General features: G+C 43.1%; 1 protein-coding gene across 2 annotated transcripts; it reads right to left on the bottom strand.

Annotated features, from left to right (window-relative positions):
* Positions 1-2,401: 2,401 nt before the first annotated feature.
* On the bottom strand, positions 2,402-15,499 carry LOC310950995 (uncharacterized protein). 2 transcript variants are annotated; one of them, XM_083919054.1, is made up of 14 exons: positions 15,386-15,499; positions 15,037-15,113; positions 13,786-13,858; positions 13,128-13,240; positions 12,999-13,024; positions 12,361-12,498; positions 12,156-12,265; positions 11,972-12,067; positions 11,135-11,218; positions 10,925-11,051; positions 10,726-10,831; positions 3,300-3,471; positions 3,101-3,175; positions 2,402-2,699 (listed from the first exon to the last, which is right to left on the bottom strand). In XM_083919054.1, the coding sequence occupies exons 1-14, from the start codon at positions 15,411-15,413 to the stop codon at positions 2,677-2,679; spliced, it is 1,248 nt and encodes a 415-aa protein (XP_083775180.1). In that variant the 5' UTR covers positions 15,414-15,499; the 3' UTR covers positions 2,402-2,676. The 2 variants fall into 2 exon arrangements, with proteins under 2 accessions (XP_083775180.1, XP_083775179.1); XM_083919053.1 differs by having other exon boundaries at positions 3,289-3,471.
* Between the last annotated feature and the right edge of the window lie 873 nt (positions 15,500-16,372).

A 16,372-nucleotide genomic window follows, 5' to 3' on the forward strand; every position in this document is an offset into this window, starting at 1 on the left:
TATCAATATCTCTGGCGGAAGTCACTGAGGTAGTCAAACAACTCCACAGTGGCAAAGCCCCAGGGGTTGATGAGATTCGCCCAGAAATGCTGAAAGCTTTGGGTTTGGAGGGGCTGTCTTGGTTGACACGTCTCTTCAACATTCTGTGGAAGTCTGGGACAGTGCCAAGGGAGTGGCATACCGGGGTGGTGGTTCCTCTGTTTAAAAAGAGGGACCAGAGGGTGTATGCCAATTACAGGGGTATCACACTACTCAGCCTCCCTGGTAAAGTCTACTCTAAGGTACTGGAAAGGAGAGTTCGTCCTATAGGCGGATTCCGTCCTGGAACAACGGACCAGCTCTTCACTCTCGCAAGGATCCTGGAGGGGGCCTGGGAGTATGCTCATCCAGTCTACATGTGCTTTGTGGATCTGGAGAAGGCATATGACTGGGTCCCCCAGGAGATACTGTGGGAGGTGCTGCGGGAGTATGGGGTGAGGGGGTCACTTCTGTGGGCCGTCCAATCTCTGTACACCCAAAGCGAGAGCTGTGTCCAGATCCTCGGCATTCGGATTTGCTCCCGGTGGGGGTTGGCCTCGCCAGGGGTGCGCTTTGTCACCAATCCTGTTTGTGATTTTCATGGACAGGATATCGAGGTGTAGTCGCGGTGGGGAGTGGTTGCAGTTCTGTGGGCTGTTGATCTCGTCTCTGCTTTTTGCAGATGATGTGGTCCTGATGGCATGGTCGGTCAGTGACCTTCAGCGATCACTGGATCGGTTCGCAGCTGATTGTGAAACAGCTGGGACGAGGATCAGAACCTCTAAATCTGAGGCCATGGCTCTCAGCAGGAAACCGGTGGATTGCTTACTCCAGGTAGGGAATGAGTCCTTACCCCAAGTGAAGGAGTTCAAGTACCTCGGGATCATGTTCACGAGTGAGGGGACAATGGAGCGTGAGTTTGGCCAGAGAATCGGAGCAGCGGGGGCAGTGTTGCAGTCGCTCTACCGCACCGTTGTGACGAAAAGAGAGCTGAGCCGGAAGGCAAAGCTCTCGATCTACCGGTCAGTCTTGGTTCCTACCCTCACCTACGGTAATGAAAGCTGGGTCATGACCGAAAGAACGTGGTCGCGGGTCCAAGCGTCCCCCAGTTAGAGCTGGTTAATGTGGCCCGGGAAAGGGAAGTTTGGGATCCCCTGCTAAAGCTGCTGCCCCCGTGACCCAACCCCGGATAAGAGGTTGAAGATGAGTGAGTGATATAACAGTTAAGTAAAATGATTATTTACTAATATAAAAGTTAAGTGAAATGATAATTTACCAATATAACAGTTCAGTAAAATTATGATTTACTCATATAACAGTTAAAATGATGATTTACTAATATAACAGTTAAATGATGATTTACTAATATAACAGTTAAAATGATGATTTACTAATATAACAGTTAAAATGATGATTTACTAATATAACAGTTCAGTAAATTGATGATTTACTAATATAACAGTTCAGTAAATGATGATTTACTTATATAACAGTTAAAATGATGATTTACTAATATAACAGTTCAGTACATTGATGATTTACTAATATAACAGTTCAGTAAATTGATGATTTACTTATACAACAGTTCAGTAAATGATGATTTACTAATATAACAGTTCAGTAAATTGATGATTTACTAATATAACAGTTCAGTAAATGATGATTTACTGATACATATACAGCATCCTCAGACTGCAGCGGTCACACATAACTAAGAGAAGAACCTATTAAACCTACCCCACCTTCTCGTCAACGTATGGAGTTAACAAAGAATAATAAAAAAAGAAAATCAGCATCATTTACAGAAATAGTAATCACCTATCCAAATATAAAGGGCTATGGAATAAATGGTTAGATGATAAAGCCCACAATTATATAATATATAGACTTGGGCAGATATAGTAATGACATATAGGTGTTCTTTGTTGTGATAAATATTTGTATTTTATAATATATACTGTATTTAACTATATGGTAGTTAATAATATTTCACACACAATGTAATGTAAATAAGAAAAGTGCTCTCCCTCAATAAAATAGAACAGTGGTTCTCAAACTTTGTACATGAAGAAAATCAGGCTCTCAAGTCCCACAGTGAAATGGAACAAAAGGTCTGGATATTTATGTTTAATTATGCAGCCGTTAATATCTGTGTGGACTGGATTATAGAAAGATAGACAGGATCACTCAACTGCATTGTGCAAATGTTTTATTACACAGTGAACATGAGTAGTCATCAGCTAATACGAATATAGCCTCTCAGAGTATCAAATGTCAGATGTCAATAGCACTACAAAAACATACTGATATTAAATAAAACATGATATTAAATAAGTCAGAATGTCTGTTAAGAATACCTTACTAACACTATACTATCTATACTAACATTTCAGCTCTCTACTTGCAGCGTTCAGCATCTGTATTTGTCCTTTTTTAGTTTGTGAAACAGCAAATGAGTGTCATTCTTAATCTAATGTGCTCTGCCTTTCTAACACTCTGTTTGATGTGTTTCATCATCACTACTGAAGCAGAACAGCTTCGGTCTGAGGCCAAAGGCTTCATGTCATATGACACAGGAGAGTAAGGTAATGATTACATTATATGTAGTGATTAAAGATGGATTCATATTTTTCTTGCTTCCCTGATGTCACTTTAGGCTCACCGTTCTGCTTGATGAAGTCCTTAGAAAACAAAACACAAAACCTTACATCTTTGAGAGCATCATCTCTCCCTTACTGTGGATTCTAATAAGGCAATAACGCACAGATGCAAATATACCCCACTGACTGGCCAAAAAGAAGTGAAACTTAGAGTTTTAAGTTGGTTGAAATGTGAAACAAAATACACGTGACCAGTTGTTAGCCAGTCTCTTAGACTTGTACAGTACGTTTTCCATATATCTTAACAATCCTTTCTTATCCTTCTAAAATACATTCAGACTCAATATTACTGATGCGATGCTTTTAAACATACTGGATACTAATTACAAAGGCAGAGATATAATAATAATTATACCAGAATCAGGTAAAAGTGAAGCTATATGACAGCAGAGGTGCTTGTTCAGTATCTTTGATAATCTTACCTCCATTTCCTCCAGGGAGGCAGAACCTTCCTCCACCTTCTGTCCAATGCCGTGACTGTAGCTTGAGTATCGCTCCTGTTTGAATCACACATAACCAGAGACCAAACATAATGTAGGATGTTTCCTGATAACACTGTAGCTGAAAAGTCAAGTCTATCTAACAGTGACTCTGTTAGCTGCACACACACCTTCACCATACCAGCGATGAGCCCGTCCTCAATAATGCGAACAGCATTTCGGAGTCCTCTTGCAAAGGCATCCATGGCTCCGATGTGAGCGATGAACAGGTCCTCCAGGTCTGTGGACTCCCTGCGCACCTTAGCATCAAAGTTCAGGCCCCCTGGCTGCAGACCACCTTGTTCAATGATGGTCTGGAGAAGATTAAAAGAAATACTAAGTTCCTGTATCACTGTTCTGAGCTCGTATTCACATTTCATCTTCCCACCAGGAGGACTCCTAAACAGCACTTAATGTGAAATTCCGGTGTAAAATCATCCCAGGCTCTTTTTAAAGGGCAAATACACGCATCAGTTAAGCCAACGACATGTACATTTCGTGTACATAACAACTTTTAATGGAGAAATCCTGTAGAGTCACTAACAGCTGAATGTGGCTAACAGTGAATGGCAAGTTGAAGGCATTAAAATGGCTTTTTTAACCACTAATACTGCTCAAAATAACAGCAAACCTCTGCAGTAGCATGAGAAGAGTCCTTACACAGAAAACAAAGCAGCAACAATGTAGTTAGTGAACCCAGAGTTTATTAAAAGAGTGTTTTAAAGACTTACCTACTGGCCCCTGTACCAGCTCCTCTCATACTAAAGTCCATTGAAGTCAATTACCAAAGTCAATCCAAAAGGAAGGATTTAGGATTTATTCCAGCAAAACACATAAACGTTGTGGTTTGTGGCAGTTTGGTGAAATATAGGTTAATAATAGATGTAAAACAGCATCTTTCCCTGCAGCACCAAAACCTAACGCCAGATCTCAGGGGGTTGGGGGGCGTGTGGCTACAGGCTACAGGTAGCTTTAGCTCACAGTGGGTCACGTTAGTGTCCAAGCATTACTAGACGGCAAGATTGAACACTCGCACTTAGGAAGCGAAATAGCTGAGTCAACAGATTTCAATCAGACAGGTAACTTCTACGATTTCGATGGGCGCCCACAGCTATTTGAGGCAGAATACACAGAGGAAGAGCTGCAGCAACAGGATGAAAGAGGTCCGAGGATGGGAGAACAGCCAGCAGAGGAGGTTGAGGTGTCTCGGTGTGCGGGCATGTTTTGGTATGTCTGTGGGTACTGTGAGCCCATCTGCCAACAGAGTGACACTTTTCGCCGTGGCCTGGAATCATTAAAAACACGCTGTGTGACTGCTCTGGAGGATTCCCCATCCCTCATCAACTGCACTGTACTGGACACTTTTTTCATGTCCCCAGAATAACAAACCACAACGTTTACGTGTTTTGCTGGAATAAATCATCAATGGGCTCTTTCCTTTGGGATTGACTTTGGTAATCAACTTGAATGGACTATGACAAGTTTCAATGCGTTCAATGTGCCGCCCCAAGCTAATCACTGTTAGCCGCATTCAGCTGTTAGCGACTGTCCAGAATATCTCTGTTAGTACACGAAAAATAATGTCTCGATGGCTTATTTGAGGAGTGGATTTGCCTAAAAAAGTCCTTTTAAATCTCTTCACAAAGCTGCGTAGACCAACTTTTACTAAGGAACTGGTGGAAATCTGAAGCTCAGAGAAAGGCCGGGGTCAACTCTGTTGCTAAGGATGATTAACCTGACTCTCGGTAGATGAATTTCGTTCTGTCTTGACTCCGCCTAGCTCCACTCAACCATCTGGAATGGAATCAGAATCAGAATCAGAATACTTTATTGATCCCCGGGGGGAAATTCTTTCGTTCCAATGCTCCGTGCACAGTAGAAACAAGCCATAAAGATGAATGAGTAGAAATAAAATAAAGTAAAGATTCAAATAAAATACAATTAAAATAAATCTAAAGTAGCTAATAAATAGCCAATAAAATACAGTACAAATAAATAATAAACAATCAAGTAAACAATCTGAAGTGAGTGTGAAAATACAATCTGAGATATATACACTGTACAATTAGGTTGTTATGGCAAATGAAATGAAATGAGAACAGATATTTATATTTTGTTTTGTTTTGTTTTTAAGAAGTCAAGAGTCCGATAATTAAAGAGATGAGTTGTACAGTTTAATGGCCACAGGTAAGAATGACCTCCTGTGGCGCTCAGTGGTGCATTTAGGAGCAATCAGTCTCTGGCTGAAGGTGCTCCTCTGTTCAGCCAGAGTGTTGTGGAGAGGGTGAGAGCCATGCTGCAGTATCGCCCGCACCTTCGACAGCATCCTCCTGTCTGACACTGCAGCCAAGGTGTCCAGCTCCACCCCCACAATGTCACTGGCCTTTCTGATCAGTTTATTGAGTCTGTTGGCATCTGCAACCTTCAGTCTGCTGCCTCAGCACACTACAGCAAACATAAAAGCACTAGCCACCACAGACTCATAAAACATCCTCAGCATGGTCCGACAGATGTTGAAGGAGCGGAGCCTCCTCAGAAAATAGAGGCGGCTCTGTCCCTTCTTGTAAAGGACTTCAGTGTTCTTAGTCCAGTCCAGTTTATTGTCAATGAACACCCCCAGATATTTGTAGTGTTCTACAATGTCCACGTTATGCCCCCGGATGGAAACTGGGGTCACTGGTGTCTTTGTCCTCCTCAGATCCACCACCAGCTCTTTGGTTTTTGCTGTGCTGAGCTGCAGGTGGTTCAGCTCACACCATGTGACAAAGTTGTCAACCACAGCCCTGTATTCAGCCTCCTCACCCTTACTGATACATCCCACTACAGCAGAGTCATCAGAAAACTTCTGAAGATGGCAAGACTCTGTCTGGTAGCTGAAGTCCGTGGTGTAAAGGGTGAAGAGGAAAGGAGAGAGAACAGTCCCTTGTGGTGCGCCAGTGCTGCTAACCACTGTATCTGACACACAGTGACGCAGGCGCACGTACTGTGGTCGACCAGTGAGGTAGTCCACAATCCAGGAAACAAGGGGGGGATCCACCAGCATCGCCATCATCTTGTCACCCAGTAGAGCAGGCCTGATGGTGTTGAATGCGCTGGAGAAGTCAAAGAAAGTGACCCTCACAGTGCTCCTCGGCTTGTCCAGGTGGGTGTAGGCACGGTTTAGCAGGTAGATGATGGCATCCTCAACTCCAATCCGGGGCTGATAGGCGAACTGCAGGGGGTCCAGGTGTGGCCTGACCATAGGCCTGAGCTGCTCCAGGACGAGTCTCTCCAGGGTCTTCATGATATGAGACGTCAGTGCCACTGGTCGGTAGTCTGAGAGACCGCTGGGCTGCGGCGTCTTTGGCACTGGAACGAGGCAGGACGTCTTCCATATCACAGGGACCCTCTGGAGGCTCAGGCTCATCTCGAAGACGCGGTGTAGAACTCCACATAGCTGTTCGGCGCAGGCTCTGAGAACCCGTGGACTGACACCATCAGGGCCTGCAGCCTTACCGGCGTGGAGTTTGCTCAGTTGTCTCCGTACCTGAAGCGGTGTAAACTGTGCAGGTTGAGCAGGGGGAGGTTCGAAGTCCAGAGTGAGAGGAGGGCAGGTAGCAGGGGAGCCAGGAGAGGTGTGAAGAGAGGGGGATGGGTGTGAGGGTCTCATGGCGTTGAATGAGGTGCTATCAGGAGGAGGAGGGGGGGTCAGAAGCAGTGATGGCTGGAGACTGTCAGCAGGAGAGACAGCAGGGGCCTGGGCTGCAGTGTCAAACCTGTTGAAGAACAGATTCAACTCATTAGCCCCAGCCACACTGCCATCAGATCCACCGCTAGCTGGTCTGAAGCCTGTGATGGTCTTCATGCCACTCCAGACCTCCCTCATGTTGTTTTGCTGGAGTTTCATCTCCAGCTTTCTCCTGTAGCTGTCCTTAGCCTCTCTGATCTTGTTGTTAAGCTCCCTCTGAACGTCCCGAAGCTCCTCCCTGTTGCCATCTCTGAAGGCCCTCTTCTTCTGGTTCAGACTGGCTTTGATGTCTTTGGTTACCCAGGGCTTGTTGTTTGGGTAACAACGCACAGTCCGAGCTGGGACAATGCCGTCCACACAGAAATTTATGTAGTCTGTGATGCATTCAGTAAGCCCATCAATGTCCTCTCCATGCGGCTCAAAGAGTACATTCCAGTCTGTCACCTCAAAACAGCCCTGCAGTGCCTCATAGCAGTCCTCTGACCATGTCCTCACTGTCTTTGTGGTCACAGGCAGCCTCTTCACTAGAGGCACATAGCAGGGGGTGAGAAGCACCAGGTTGTGATCTGATCTCCCCAGGGGGGGAAGGGACGTGGAGGTGTATGCATCTTTCACATTAGCATACAACAGGTCCAGGGTCCTTTCCTCTCTTGTTGTACAGGTCACATACTGGGTGAATTTCGGCAGTGTCTTTTTAATGCAGACATGGTTGAAGTCACCCGAGATTATAATCAGAGCAGTCGGATGTGCGGTCTGTAGTCTGGCTATTGTGGAGTGGATGACGTCACATGCCGACGTTGGGTTAGCGGACGGGGGAATGTAAACAGCCACAACGATAGCATGTGAGAATTCACGGGGTAAATAGTACGGACGGAGGCCCACAGATAACAGTTCAATATCCGGACTGCAGATGCGGTCTTTGATGGTAACGTGACCAGGATTGCACCACCTGTTGTTCACGTAAACAGCAAGCCCCCCTCCTTTACGCTTGCCGCTCGTAGTGCAGTCCCTGTCAGCCCGGACAGTGTGGAAGCCCTCGGTGGAAATATTGTGGTCAGGAACATCCGCGTGTAGCCATGACTCCGAGAAAATCATCAGGCTACACTCCCGGTATTCCTGACGACTCCGGGTTAGCGCTGTTAGCTCGTCCATCTTATTCCCCAGTGATCTCACGTTGCCCATGATGAGAGATGGGAGACACGGCTTGAATGTCTTCCTCTCCATAAGTCTCCGGTGTTTCGCTCCTTTTCTCCGCTGTAGCGATCCTTTCCCTCTGCCTCCACGGTGTGTTTTCCTCCATAGTTCAGCAGGGATGTCCGCCTTCACCGTAGCCGAGCCGGCCGGCTTCAGCTCTAGCAGCTGATCCCTGGAGTAAACAATGCGGAGTTGCTGAGCAACCGACGTGTGGCGGAGTAAAAGCAGCGATTCAACCAAAAACGCCACAACAAAAACTCTCCACACAAGCATGTTTAAAGAGGGGGCTAATAAACAACTATGTTAAAAGAAAAAAAAAAAAAAAGTAAGATAAAGTTAAAAGGAGAAAAGTTGAAAACAAAGTAAAAGTAAGCAGGAGCGACTAGAACAGGCTGCATACACCGCGGCGCATGCGCACTAAATGTCTCCACTAAATGGCTCCATAGGAAAGTGATTTCAGGTGGTCAGGCCAATCAGGACCGCTGGGAGGGGGTTTATAGAGGTGACATAGCAGATAAACGTCTGTGTCGGCACGCATCGAGGAAGCAGACGTGAACATGGATGCTGCTGTTTCATCCGTGTTGATCGATCTAGAGACTCTTTCTTCTTTAAAAGAACACCAGAGAACGGCTCTGAAGGCTTTTGTTGGTGGAAACCATGTGGGCTGTTCTGTTTGGCTTTTCCCTGCGTCACTCATCAACACCACAGGTTGGTTTCGATGTGAATGGTTAAAGTAGCACGTCAATAAAGATGACAGACAAGTGGTTTATCCAATCATATGCAAGGATTTCTGATAAAGCCCAGCCTCCTGAAATCACTTTCCTATGGAGCGATCCCAGATGGATGAGGGAAGCAAGGAGGAACCAAACTCATCTGGAGAGAGTCAGGTTAATGGATTATGTCATGTTTAATCAAATGGTGATCGGCTGTCTCAATTATTGATACAGATACTGTAGGAGGTATGGTACCAAATAAAGAGTTTAAAATCAAGTTATTGAACATGAAAACAAAATAGTAATATACTGTAGGCTACTGACTAGTCAACTATATGTGCAGATAATTGTCAGCCTCTTTCATATCTGGCAGCTTGTTAACAATTAGCAGGTATCCATGGAAGAATCCCCGTAAGGATCAGGTTACCAACCACGGCTGATAGTGAGAAATGAATGCAGTTTTCTCGCTTTCATTAAAGGTTTCGAAAATGTTGACGTGATTATGAGGCGGTTTGCCGACAGCACTAAACTAAACTTGCTCCTAAATCAGCAAGTTGGGACCTACGTTTAGCTTTAAGATGTTTTTTTGAATAGAGACCCTGGTCTATACTCATCTTTTACAGTACAGAGTGTGCAATAATAATTTATATGTACATTAATGCTAGCCTCATGAGACCATCCTGATCTCTGAGCTCCATTGTATTTTACTTTCAGATCAGTCTAGTAACCTTCAGCAGAGAAAATTTGGAGAATGTTGTCCGAGCGACCGAACCAATCAGAGTTGGTTTTGAGGCGGATTAAAGTGACGAAACGAGAAGTGACTGTTCAGTGTAAACAACATGGAGGCTTCCATGGATGAGATGAGCAGCTATGGAGCAAGCAGCTCACTAACTCTTTGTTCTCTGGATCCTTTTATTGAATATGGACCGGGCTCCTGAAATTGTGCTTTTTATCCGTAAATTCACGTTACACAAAAGGAAAATATCCATAGACAGATGGTTTATCCAATAAGCAAATGAGAATTATGCGAATCAATGCATCTGGCTGAGTCAGGTTACATTAATGCGGCACATATCAATATTTTTATGTTAATGAATCAAATGATTGTGTATTGTGAACAGAGTCCCTCCTAGTGGTGAACACACAAAGAATTACCATTGGTTGTTTTTCTAGCAAGGAACTTCCTCATTAAAGTTGATTTGAGATCCTTGTTTCTAGCGGCCTCTGTGGCAGTAAGATGCAGGCAAGCGTGTTCTTTCAGAGCCTCCATCTTGTCACGTTCATGGTCACTATGTGTGTTGACTTTTTTGGATTTTTTTTTTCTCTTCTGTAAACTTTATTGAAACACATTCACCTCTCTACTTCAAGTCTGTCCCCTGTAGAGTCATGTTACCCTTTTGAAATGGTCACTTGTTTTTGTTTCAAAGCCTAAAATGATAATACATTAAAAAAAATATATATATAGTTTTCCAGCGTGATTTACACATTTTTCCTTGCAACATTAAAGTTATTGTTTTTTTTTTAATTTCTGAAAATTAATAAAAAGTGAAAAACTAGAATAGCAGTGTTGTAAAAGTGATGAGTCCCCAGATGTAATCCTTTGTGGAGGCACCTTTTGCTTTAACTACAGCCATCAGTCTGTTTGGATCTGTCTCTACCAGCTTTGTGAACCTAGAGTGGGAATATGTCCCCATTCTTCCTGCAGAACTGTTGGAGTTCAGTCAGATTCTGTGGTGAGTGGTGGTGGACTGCACTCTTCAAGTCCATCCACAGATGTGAAAATGGCCAAAATATTAATACTGCTTTAACAAAATGATCAGCCTTTGTAAAGCCATAGTAATGCTAGCTAAAGCTAATTTGCAGCATTCTCCACTAGTGTCTGGACAACTTCATCTTCACAAACATCACTGGCAAAAGGAATGCCATTAGTTTACCTTCATGATCAAGGTGGTGTTCCTGATGTCCATGGGGAACTGGTCTGTGTCCCACCCCAGGTCAGGAGAGCCAGTGTTTGAGTCAACTGAGCCCAGCATGCCAAACCTGTCCAGCAGCAGAATATCAAAGTGTCACAGTGCTAAAGATGAGAGTTGTGAGTCAGCAACTTACACTTAGATGTAAAGTTAAATGTCTCACGCAGAGGCCATGACAACATCGTGTTCGTACGAGTGTCCTGCCAGGGTGGTGTGGTTGGGCTCGATGTTCAATTTAAAGTGACTCTCCAGACCATAGTGCTTAAGGAATCCTATAACACTCATAGCATCTATAGAAGAAAGTGACATACAAAATGCATCACTGAGAATGTTTGATTGGTGTGCCATGCGCTCTTGTGTTGGCAGACCGTACCATAGTCATACTGGTGTTTACAGGGCTCCTTCGGCTTGGGTTCAATAAGAAACTGACACTTCAATCCAATCTTCTCTTTGTACTCTGTGACAAAAACAGACATGAAACTGAGAGTGTCACCAAAACTCTCATTTGGAATTTAAGTCAAATTCCAGTGTAAAATCATCCCGGGGTCTTTTTCGGCAAATACACTCATCAAATAAGCCATCGAGACAATTTTTTTTCTGTAACAACTATTAACTAACGGAGAAATCCCAGAGAGTCGCTAATAGCTGAATGCAGCTAACAGTGATTAGCTCGGGGCAGTACAATGAAGGCATTTAAACCTCTTTTTTAACCACTAATACTGCTGAAAAAAACAGCAACTCTCTGCAGCAGCATGAGAAGAGTCCCTACACAGAAAACAAAGCACCAATGGGCTCCTTCCTTTGGGATTGACTTTGGTAATCCACTTGAATTGACTTTACTATGAGAGGAGCTGGTACAGGGGCCAGTAGGTAAGTCTTTAAAACACTCTTTTAATAAACTCTGGGTTCACCAACTATGTTGTTGGTGCTTTGTTTTGTGTGTAAGGAGTCTTCTCATGTTGCTGCAGAGGTTTGCTGTTATTTTCAGCAGTATAAGTGGTTAAAAAAGACGGTTGAATGCCTTCACCGTACTGCCCCGAGCTAATCACTGTTAGCCACATTCTGCTGTTAGCGACCCTCCAGGATTTCTCCGTTAATAGTTGTTACACCAAAAAATTGGCTTATTTGATGAGTGTATTTGCGGAAATAGAGCCTGGGATGATTTTAGGCAGGAATTTTACTTTAATGCCATATTCCTGTGCACACTTACTGACAGCCATTGTGAAGAAGTCAGCCATGTGCTTCAGTTCAGCAGCAACATCAGTATTGTGGACAGAAAGGAACCCTTCCCTTCCTCCCCAAAACACTGAGGAGACAAATACACAAGGATGTAGAAACATTGCTGCGTTGGCGGAGCACAATGTTTTTTTTGGACACCATCATGTCACCCTTACCAAAATTCTCTGCACCCAGCTTCTTGGCAGTATCAAGCCCCTTCTTAAGCTGAGCACCAGCGTAGGCAAGAACATGACAGTCAGGGTTGGTGGCTGCACCGTTCATGTACCTGTTCCATCAACGAAATGTTTTGAAGGTAACAATCTAAAAGACCTCTTTCCCTAATAAACAGAATTCAACACATTTTCTGAATAAAACACTGACCTTGGGTGGGCAAAGAGGTTGCAGGTGACCCACAGCACCTTGATTCCAGTCTCCTTTTGCAGCTGCAGAGCCAGGTCTGTTATTTCATCCAGATTCCTGTTGGACTCTTCCAGGGTGGAGCCCTCAGGAGCCATATCCCTATAGAAAACAGAGGACCGACATTGTTACGATTACTCTGATACACAAGCAATATCAAATCCTTGTCCCTGTTAGTGTACATTTTATTATTTATTAATTAAATGAATTAATTGTAGCAATAGAGTATATCCTGCTGGTATTAGATTAGAGCCATAATGATTAGTTGATTGATCGATTAGTTGTCAACTATTATAATAATTGATTAATCGGTGAAACATTTTTTAAGAAAAAATATTGACAATCTCTGATTGCAGAAGAGACATTTGAGGACGTCATCTTGGGCTTTAAGAAACCCTGATCACCATTTTATAGACCAAATGACTAATCGATTAATCCAGGAAAATAACTGACATATTAATAGATAACAAAAAAGAATAATTAGCTGCAGCTCTATACTAGATAGATTATCTAATAACATATTCAAACCATTAGAAACCTACATGTACAGTAAAGGCAGTTTGATGAACTGAAACCTGTCCAAAAGAAATGAAGTGAATTACCTGTCATGAAATGTGTAGTATTTCACCTGTGGAAAGAAGCAGAGGTCACAGAGGAAACACCCAGCATTACATATAACCAGCTGTGTGGAACTGTGCTTTTCACTGTATAAATCAGGGGATTTCCCTCACACCAAGCTTGGTGAAGAACTCAAAAGCAGCCCGGAGTCGTTTCCTGGCTGAATCCATAGGAGTTCCTTCATTCCATGGCCGGTGGAGGGTCGGAGATCCAAAAGGATCAGCTCCTAAGACAGAAGAAGATCATATCTGTTGGCCTCAAATAAAAATGCATCTTTGTGTACAAATCTAAACAGAGCTAGAAACTATAGGGCCCAACCCATGTGTGGCTGATAGTGATTTTTTTTTAATGCTGCAAAGATACTGCAGCTTTCCTCCACAAATAACTTTATTAAAGAATATTTAACATTATTGTACAAACAATGTATGTCACCCAAGTTTATTTAGCTATGTTAACAGTTCAGTATCCATTAATCATTTACCATTTAAATAAAGAAAAATACAACTAGAATAAATAGCTATATGACTCAAGCATTGTTTTCTGCATTATATATTCTGTCAAAAGGTGTTCATGACGGTGCATATTGGAAAACCTGCTGATGCCGACACTGGTTTGTCTGTAACCGGCAGACAGATCTATCAGTCTGGCTCTAGAAACTAGAATAGCACTGAAGACAATCCACTGACAGTGTTCATGTGTGTTTAACACACATGCTCTCTACCAAGCATCCACTGAAGACTGATAATATTTGGTAACAGGATGGTACTGTACCAGTGCCACAGAAGGAGTGCCAGTAGCAGACGGAGAACCTCAGCCAGTACTCCATCTTCCTCCCCATCAGCACCTGCATAGACCAACAGCACACGGAGGAAAAAACCTCGGAGGTTTAGGCAACAAAACGACTAAGGTTGAATATGGAGAATCTGTATTAAAAGCTATATTTAAAAAAAATAATAATACACCCATGGGGCCTTTTGAGGGGTACAGAATGTAAGTATTGCTTCTCCATAAAAACATATATTTAGTCTGAATTTAATACTTGAATTTTTTTTGAGGGTTTGACAATGACTTTCTGTCACATGCTGTTTTCATTGTAGCAGCCAACAGCATTGGGCGTTATGGGTTGCTAGGGCTGTCTGTTGTTAGGCGACAAAAACAAGAGCTGTGTTCGACATCGTTCCCTCACTCACTCACTATTCCCTATTAAGTGTTTATTAAATAGTGCACTATGTAGGGAATGACCAAAGCAGATTTGGGACACTACACTGGGATTTTCTAACAAATGGTTGCGTCAGTAGATTCACCAGATATATGTGTGAGGGAGCATCATGTAAACAAACAAAGCTGCAGATCCATTTCACAGTCACTCTGCACTGCACTCAGGAAGACAGTCACAGGTTGCACTGAAGTGGATGTTAATTTCAAGTTGAATCCCAAATAAATTGTTGAAATTTTGATGGTGTGAAAGTGTGGTTTTGTTAATAATGGTCGTGATTAACAGTTGTGTGTAACTGCAGTTAGCGCTCAGATACCTAGCTAACGTTAGCACCTCTTCTGCTTCTTCTTCTCCTCCTCCAGGAAAAGTGAATGAAATGAACCATTACAAAATGGCGTACACACACTATATAGTGCACTACTTCTGTGACAGGGAACGGTTTTGAGCTCAGCTAAGGAATCCTTCTGAGTTGAGAGCTAGCTAATCGTGTCCACAGCACTCACAGAAAGACTTAGACTGAAGACTGGCTAACGTTAAATACTTTTGTAGGATTAATTCAATAGTCTAAATTAGTGGTTGCCCTGTATCAATGACATGGAGCAGGCTGATCGCTAACACACGCAGCAACAAACCTGGCAACCCGACTGCTGTAATTCTTTTCTGTTGTTGCGACCACGATCTAGAAACACTAGATGGTGCTGTTCTGCTCATTCTGAAGATTCAAACTTTAAAGTTTAGGAAAAGATACAACCTGTGACCAGCAGCTTCACTTAACAGCTGTGTGTGTGTGTGTGTGTCACACCTACCTCCTCTGCATTATAGTGTTTGAAGCACATGCCATCTCCAGGCCCAGCTCCGGGAGTGTATGGGATCTTGGGAATGCCTGTTATGCAAAATTCAATGACACACATGAATGAACACATGTAATGGAGGGGACGCGGGTTTGTGTGAGAGCACAGGGTATCAGACAATGGTCCTGCACACATTCAGAGTAGCTGAACAGACGGGCTCGGCCTGAGTGATGCAGACTGGACTGTAGCATGTATCAACACCCCCACTGTTCACGGGGCGCTGCAACATTCCGGACACGTCACGGCCACAACACACGCGCGCGCAGCGGACACTGTAAACCGTACTTGAAATAATGTGATTTACCCGCGAAGTATTCCTCCTGTTCCGCCATTTCTGGGTCTTTCTTGATCTTTCTGGGTCTTTCTGGAACTTAAACGGTTCGTGCACGAAAACTGAAGTTTGTCCACGTCCTCCCTCCAAACACAGAGTGCAGTTCCCCGTGTACACACAAGGTGTCACTAAATCCCTTTTTAAACCCCACTGCTGTATGGCCTTAAGGCAATTAGGCCCTTATACATGCTTATACTGTGTATGTCAATGTAGGTGCAAAACAACACACACAGACATACACACACACACACACACACACACACACACACACACACACACACACACACACACACACACACACACACACAAGCACACTCAGACACACACAAGCACACACACACACACACACACACACACACACACACACACACACACACACACACACACACACACACACACGCACATTCACACACATAAACACACACTCACACACACACATATTATACATACACACAAACACACTCACACAAACACACACATAGGTATTAACATTTCTATCATACATGTTGTTACAGTACATAGGTATGAATAGGGGGTAAGATGATGTATTTTGATATTTAGTATAGTAGTATAGCGTATATACTAGCATATATGATATCAATATTCTTACTTATGTTAATAGACAACCCATGATTTGGTGGATTTGAACCCCACTACCTTATAATAATTGTTGCTATCATTATTATTATTATTATTGGAAGTTAACAGTACTTAACAACATGGTTAGGCTAGCCAAATATTCCAAAATATGGACTTTTGGAGAGAAAAAAATGCATTCTTTTTTGGCATACCTTAGATTGGGTTTTTTCCTCCTCTACCCCTGTGTGCTGCAATATAAAAAATATTTTAGATAATGATTTCATTATATTTTATATTTAGAATTTATATTATTCTGGGAAACAAACATAAAACCCCATTTGAAACTTCAGTATCCCTGTGAGCTACTGTAGCTGTAATTGA

The sequence above is a fragment of the Echiichthys vipera genome, assembly GCF_963691815.1.
Source record: "Echiichthys vipera genome assembly, chromosome: 8".
Classification (NCBI taxonomy): domain Eukaryota; kingdom Metazoa; phylum Chordata; class Actinopteri; order Perciformes; family Trachinidae; genus Echiichthys; species Echiichthys vipera.

Excerpts from the sequence above, each read along its gene's own strand:
- LOC310950995 (XM_083919053.1), bottom strand. The coding sequence starts at position 15,413 with ATGGCGGAACAGGAGGAATACTTCGCGG. Across the intron at positions 12,068-12,155 it reads GCTGGGTGCAGAGAATTTTG|TGTTTTGGGGAGGAAGGGAA; the intron begins GTAAGGGTGACA and ends TTGTCTCCTCAG. Across the intron at positions 10,832-10,924 it reads GATGTTGTCATGGCCTCTGC|GTTTGGCATGCTGGGCTCAG; the intron begins GTGAGACATTTA and ends GCTGCTGGACAG.